Source organism: Octopus sinensis, linkage group LG1 (genome assembly GCF_006345805.1).
Source record: "Octopus sinensis linkage group LG1, ASM634580v1, whole genome shotgun sequence".
Lineage (NCBI taxonomy): Eukaryota > Metazoa > Mollusca > Cephalopoda > Octopoda > Octopodidae > Octopus > Octopus sinensis.
Window position 1 is genome coordinate 191,107,848 of NC_042997.1, and position 7,717 is coordinate 191,115,564.

Genomic DNA, 7,717 nt, shown 5'->3' on the forward strand with positions numbered 1-7,717 from the left:
TACATCTATATGTATATATACATGCATATATGGGTACAGAACATCAAAAAAACGTGGAACACAATGAGAAACGAAAACATAAAAACAAAAACAAGAACAAAAACATGGAAACAAACTTTTTTTCAAACAACGTAAAAACAGAGTACAAGACATACAACACAAGAAATATCCCCCTTCTTCAGTTGTCCCTGTTTCGTCTACTCCATGTTTCGAAGGTAAGGACAAGATGTGACTTCTTTGAAACAGTCCTTCCTGAAAAGCAAATTAAATAAAATTTCGTTTCCATGTTTTTGTTTTTATGTTTTCGTTTCTCATTGTGTTCAACGTCTTTTTGATGTCCTGTACCCATATATGAATGTATATATACATATAAATGTAAGTATGTACATATATGTATGTATATATGCATATATTTATATATTATTTATATTATTATATGATCGAACATCACACATCCTTTTCCAAGTAAGTTTTATCTATACATACATACATATATATATTTATAAAAATTAGAAAAAAAACCACCTTTTATCAATTCAAAATGAACAATTAAATTACACCTTCTAGAAAATTACATATAATCGAAATATTAAAATTAAATTTTTTTTTACTATAATCATTTCTTTAATATAGCCATGAAACACGAGTTGTTTTTCTACCAAATATATACGTTTTTATTATTATTTTGCAATTTACTTAATCATCGGTATAGTATTGTTATTTTAATTTTAATATTTCTATTATATGTAATTTTCTAGATGGTGTAATTTAATTGTTCATTTTGAAATTATAAAAGGTGGATTTTTCTAATTTTTATATATATATATATATATATATATTATATTTTGTGAAATTTGATTTACTATTTCTAAATTGAATAATTTTTCCCTGTAAGTTAGGAATAATATTCCCTCAAATAATTATTATATATATATATACGAGTTTGTTCATGTTATTTTCCTTCACAGGAACAGTAATATAAGAAAAGCATTACTGTTTAGTGTAAGTGGTAAACGAAAACCAAAAGCAATGATGGAAATATTAAAGGTAAGAAAATATTTCTTTTCTGCAGACAAATTGTTAAAATTTAAGATGACTGTATGGAATTATTGTCATTTAGACTACTGTGATAATATGAAAACTGGATACATTGCTAATCCAGTTGTCAATTATCCAATTGTCTCTCACAAAGGGATTCACCATATGTATGCCATGAGTGTACAGGTTCATGAAGCTGGTGTTCATCTGTGATTTTTCAGTGTTTCAAGCCAAGTAATTGCTTAGAGACTCCCTCATTGATTCATGTGTCGTCATTGTCATCGTCATCATCATCATCATCACCATCACCATCATTGTTTTAATGTCCATTTTACCATGGGTCAAACGGAATTTGTTCAGGCAAATTTTCTTCCTGTCATCAACAAGCACCTTTTTCCAAGAAAAATAATATTTCCCCCTGTATGTATGTATATGTATGTATGTATGTATATGTAAGTATATATATATTTATGTATATATGTTTATGTATGTATATATATATATATACCCACATACACACAAAGATAGATAGACAGATAGACAGATAGAGAAAAAGAGAGGGAGATATCATCACATGTATCATGTACATCTATAAATAATTCATATTATTATTATTATTGATCGTAATATAGTGTTGCATAATTTATGAACAGGACAAAAACCTTAACAAGTGAGCTATAAATTTACTTGAATTGAACTCAGTGACCGTCATGCTTCCCTATTTGATGTTCTTGTTATGTTTTAATACAGAATTATTGACTTGGATTACATTACTCGAATGCAAGCCAATAATGGAGTCAATATGTGAGTAAATACAATGCAATATATACTAAAAAAATACATGCTGATTAAAAAAAAAAGTAGAGCCTAAAGTTCCACATGCAAAGCTTACGAAACAGACCAGTATGCACATTAGAAGACAGTCAAAAGTTCACATTAAAAGGACATGAGGTGAAAACACGAAATAAAGCAGTCACTAAACTTTGTTCAATACTTAGTCAGAACATAGAATTAAATGGATACATTGAAACTCCGACGTCTGGCGGCTGACTTGGCAGACACCCATAAAATTATTAACCATCTTACAAACAATGACTCTGAGCACCTTTTCAAACTCCACCTGTCTAACACCCGTAGACATGTTTACAAAGTCAGAAAATAGCATAGCTCCCATGACTTTCGGAAACATATTTTCATGCTAAGAGTTGTTGAAGCATGGAACAAACTGCCGGCATCAGTTGTTAGTTGTCAGAGCACTGCATCCTTCAAAACTTCCATGCTTCCTGAGATTCGCCAACACTACACCTGATTTTCTCCCTTCCATACACATGCAAGCATGTATCTGACTCATACACTGTTCGCTTTCCAGACAGTTGTACATTACTGCATATGCTTTATACGCACTTTTGACAATTTGTGGTGCACCTGAGCACTGTATACAATAATTTCATTATTATTATTATTATATTATTAAATTGGAGCAATATAACAGTTCTGTTTTGCCAAAATGCATTCATTTAACAGAGACCATCACATCATTAATTCACCCTAAGCATATCTAGATATGCATTTTTCCATTCTTTCTCCCTGCATTTTTGTTTTTAAAGATAGAAGAGTGTAATTTACGAGGGATTTAGTTTCTAATTTTAGCAGATCTAATGATTACATGTGGAGGCGCAATGGCCTAGTGGTTAGGGAAGCGGACTCACGGTCGGAGGATCGCAGTTTCGATTCCCAAACCAGGCATTGTGTGTGTTTATTGAGTGAAAACACCTAAAAGCTCCACGAGACTCTGGCAGGGGGTTGTCGTGACCCCTTTTGTGCTCTTTTGCCCCAACTTTCTCTCACTCTTTCTTCCTGTTACTTGAGTAATGCTGCGATGGACTGGCGTTCCTGTCCAGCTGGGGGGAACACATACACCACAGAAACCAGGAAACCGAGCCCATGAGCCTGGCTAGGCTTGAAAAGGGCGCAGAAAGAAGAATGATTACATGCATAAGTAATTTTTGTTGGAACTAGTGACTGTATGTGTGTGTGTGTGGGGGGGGTGCTGTTTGTATTAGTTGTAATTGTGATGTTGATCCTGAGCATGATGGCCGTAATGATGGTGATATGGGACTGTTTGTGTTAGTTGTAATCGCAATGTTGATGGAGTGAAGGCACGTGGCTTAGTGGTGAGAGTATTCAGCTCATGATTTTAGGGTGGTGAGTTCAATTCCTAGCAATGCTTTGTGTCCTTCAGCAAGGCACTTTATTTCACATTGCTTCAGTCCACTCACCTGGCAAAAATGAGTTGTACCTGTATTTCAAAGGGCCAGCCTTGTCACACTCTGTGTCATGCTGAATCTCCCTGAGAAAATTATGTTAAGAGTATGCATGTCTGTGGAGTGCTCAGCCATTTGCATGTTAATTTCATGAGCAAGTTGTTCTGTTGATCAGATCAAATAGAACTTTTGATGGTGTTGGGTTGTCCAGAAAGTTCATGCTGATTTATAGTAGCTTACTTTTCGACTTATTTTAGAACATGGTTGAGTCCATAAAATAGGTTTTGACTACACCTCCATTTAGAGCACAGTTTAAGCTGTGTTAATTCTGTTAACCTGTGTTAATTCTGTAACCCTTTAAAATGGAAGATAAGAAAGTTCATTTTCAGCATTTGATGCTTTGGGAACCAGACAAAAATTGCTGCAGCTCGGCTGGGATGTGTTACCCCACCCTCCATATTCACCAGATATTGCTCCTTCGGATTTCCACTTATTCAGGTCTCTGCAGAATAGTCTTAATGGTAAAGATTTCAATTCCTTGGATGACTTAAAAAGATACCTTGATGAATTCTTTGCCATGAAACCACCTCAATTCTGGGAAGAGGATAATTTGAAGTTAAAGGAAAGATGGAGACGCAACAAAATGGTTCATATTCAGTTGATTAAAAATGTAATGACAAGTATTTATTGACCTTTTTCTTTCCTTTAAAAATCGGCACGAACTTTCCGGACAACCCAATAAAATGGTTATGATGGGATGATGGTGGTGGCAGTGGCAGCAGTGATAGCAGTGGCAATTGTAGTAGTAGTAGTAACAGCAGTAATAATTGCTTCCTATAGAGGTGTAAGACTTATAACTTGGAAGAGAAAATTAGTCAATTAAATTGACCTCCCATACCTGACAGGTATATTATTTATCAATCCTGAAAGATTAAAGGGTGAAGGGTAAAGGGAAACCCTTAGTGAGATTTGATCCCAAAATGCAAAGACACAGAACAAATACTGCAAGTCATTTTTCCCAATACTCTTTTGTTGTTGTTAAGCAACAAGACAGTTAAGGGTGATTAGGTGATGGTCTAGGGCTTAGGGGCAGGAGACCCCAGACCTTGGGAAAAAAAAAACAAATTTTGGTCATCTTGTAGTCGAGGGCTCTTCGTTGACGCCCGACACCGCTGGGAGGTGGCCCTCGAAGTCGCTGGAAATGGAGATCTCCAGGTCCAAATTCTTGAACGGCCCCAATACTCTAACAATGCTGGTGTTGATGTTAGTTGTGATGTTGTGGTATTCATCACCTTAATCATTTTAACATCCACTTTTCCCTGCTTGCATGGATCACATGAAATTTGTTGTGGCAGATTTTTTTAAGATTAGATGCCCTTCCAGTCACCAACTCTTGTTCCAAAGCAAAGGTAATATTTCACCCATGACTGGATATATTTTCATGGAAGACTGGAAATGAATGACACTGCTTGAACTTGAGGTAAATGATAACAACAATAACAACAATAACAATTCTTTAAAATATTCATTTTATTTATCTTCCAGAAATGTCATTTTGACTTGGCCATGTTTGTGTCCAACAGACTTCATGTTGACGGTATGTGATATAGCAAGTGTTTCATATTACATTACACCTCTATCATTATTGTGTGTGTATGTGTGGATGCAGGTATGTGTGTGTGCATGTGTGTGTGTGTGTGTGTGTACCATTGTGTGTGTGTGTGTGGTGTGTGTGTGTGTGTGTGTGTACGTTTGTGTGTGATCTCATCAACTGTTTGTTTTGCTTTGTTTTTGTTTTTTTTTGCGGACAGTGCAAGATATAAGCAGAACAATAAAAGTATGCAAAACTTTTTCTCAAGTCCAAAATGTGAATTTTCTTTTTCTTTTTTTTTTATTTACATTCCAGTGATGGAGTTTTATATTTTTTGTTAGAAACCAGCTTTGAAATTTTACTTACAGGAAGATTTCAAATAATTAAAAATAGGAGAGAACAAACATACATATGTACATACATACATACATACACACATCCATCTATACATACATACATACATACATACGTACATACATACATGCATGCATGCATGCATAAAGGCCAAAGAAATAAGAACCCACAGTATGGTAGTAGCAATAGTCACTCAATAAAAAAGAGTACTGGTGGAATATCTCAGTAAAAACCTTAATAAAATGTAAACATAATAGACCTGACATAGTGATTTGGGATAGGGAAGAAGAACTGTGTACAGTTGTGGAAATCAGCTGCCCAGTGGATGTTAATATAAAACTAAAGATCAGCGAAAGAGAAAATACCTATGCTGAGCTATTGAGAAATCTACAGTTACTCTACCCAATTATAAGTTCAAGTTTTTACCTCTAATTATTGGGCACTGGGATATGTAACACACTTCCTAAGTACTAATCTTGAGGAATTAGGCATCTCAAAACCAGAAAGGAGAAAGCTGATTCAAAGACTACAGACCCAACCAATCACTGGAACTGTGAAAATCTTCTTTCCAGAAGTTTATCATCTATGTATGTATGTATGAGCAGGTCTAGATCATCATCACCATCACCACCACCACCACTATCATCGTCATCATTTAACATGTTTTCCATGCTAGCATGGGTTGGATGGTTTGACCGGGGTCTCGGAAGCCAGGAGGCTGCACCAGGCTCCAGTCTGATCTGGCAGTGTTTCTACAGCTGGATACCCTTCCTAACGCCAACCACTCCATGAATGTAATGGGTGCTTTTTACGGGCCACCAGCACAGGGACCAGAGGAGGCTGGCAACGGCCATGATTAGTTGGTGCTTTTTACATGCCACTGGCATGGATGCCAGTCAAGGTGGCGCTGACATCAGCCATGTTCGGATGGTGCTTTTTATGTGCCACTTGCACGGGTATCACAACAACAATTTCTATTTGATATTATTATATACATGAGAAGACATACATAAAGCAAAACAGACAAATTTGCACATGCACTGACTCCAAATATTGTACACATTAGCACATACATGCAAAAATACCTTGATCTTGAAATTCCAATGAAGGAAACCTGGATCTAGGCTAGAAACCAGTTCTTTCTCTATTGGCAATAAATCTTGAAACTAAGGCGGCGAGCTGGCAGAAACATTAGCGTGCCGGGTGAAATGCTTAGCGGTATTTTGTCTGCCGCTACGTTCTGAGTTCAAATTCCACCGAGGTTGACTTTGCCTTTCATCCTTTTGGGGTCGATTAAATAAGTACCAGTTACGCACTGAAGTCGATATAATCGACTTAATCCGTTTGTCTGTCCTTGTTTGTCCTCTCTGTGTTTAGCCCCTTGTGGGTAGTAAAGAAATAAGAAATCTTGAAATAAAACTGAATAATGACACACACATACACACACACTTTTAAAATCTTGATGAAAATAAAATATTCTCTACTTTTCCTTGTATTCTAATAAACAGATCAAACTGACGATGCAGGCCAATACAATGATCTCGTGATGACATGGATATCTTTGTTTGAGAATGAGACGAGTGAAACAAAGACAAAATTTACCAGTTCCGATGCTGTAAAAGGATTTTCATGCATCAGTAATGCTCTGGAATGGTGCCAGTTAAATATGGCCAACATTCACAATGGAAATCCTCGTGTAACATCTGCTTTGAAAGGTGCAACTCATTTACAGATTTTAATAACAGGAAGTTTGTATTTAGTTGGTGATGTTCTGAAATCTTTGAAGAAGGTAAATTAAGAAATCCCAGATGTTGTTCTTGAATATGGGGCAACATAAAACATTAAGGATTATTTTTATTTATTTATCTATTTATTTATGTATTTATTTATTTATTGATCTACTTATTTATCTATATTTATCTATTTATTTATCTATCTATTTATTTATTGATCTATTTATTTATGTATTTATTTATTTAAGACTCAGATATCTAACCACACAAATATATATATTTTGCCTTTTATCTTTCTGAAGTTGATAAAAACAAGTACCGGTAATATATTGAGATTCAATGTAAAAATTCATTTTGTATGGGAATCACAAAATTACAAAGAATGGTCGTGCCAAATCCAATACATCATATTTATTACATAGAACTTGGCAAGCTGGCAGAAACGTTAGCACACTGGGCGAAATGCTTAGCGGTATTTCATCTGTCTTGACATTCTGAGTTCAAATTCCGCCAAGGTTGACTTTGCCTTTCATCCTTTCGGGGTCAATAAATTAAGTACCATTTGCATACTGGGATCGATCTAATCAACCGGGCCCCTCCCCTAAAATTTCACGCCTTGTGCCTAGAGTAGAAAAGAATATTTTTTTACATAGATGCATGAACTATCAAATTTACACAGGAGTGATGTTGTGCTATTTATTTATTTATTTACCAAGTTCATTGTACCGTTTAAAATA

At 35.3% G+C, this 7,717-nt stretch overlaps 1 protein-coding gene across 1 annotated transcript in view; it reads left to right on the forward strand.

Annotated features, from left to right (window-relative positions):
* Window positions 1-7,148, forward strand: part of LOC115230873 (folylpolyglutamate synthase, mitochondrial-like) — a 60,390-nt gene extending 53,242 nt beyond the window's left edge. Inside the window, exons 11-13 of the mRNA XM_029801013.2 lie at window positions 969-1,047; window positions 4,848-4,899; window positions 6,756-7,148. Coding sequence (XP_029656873.1) covers window positions 969-1,047; window positions 4,848-4,899; window positions 6,756-7,045 — 421 coding nt within the window. The 3' untranslated portion in view covers window positions 7,046-7,148. The remainder of the gene's footprint in view (window positions 1-968; window positions 1,048-4,847; window positions 4,900-6,755) is intronic.
* Window positions 7,149-7,717: the final 569 nt, after the last annotated feature.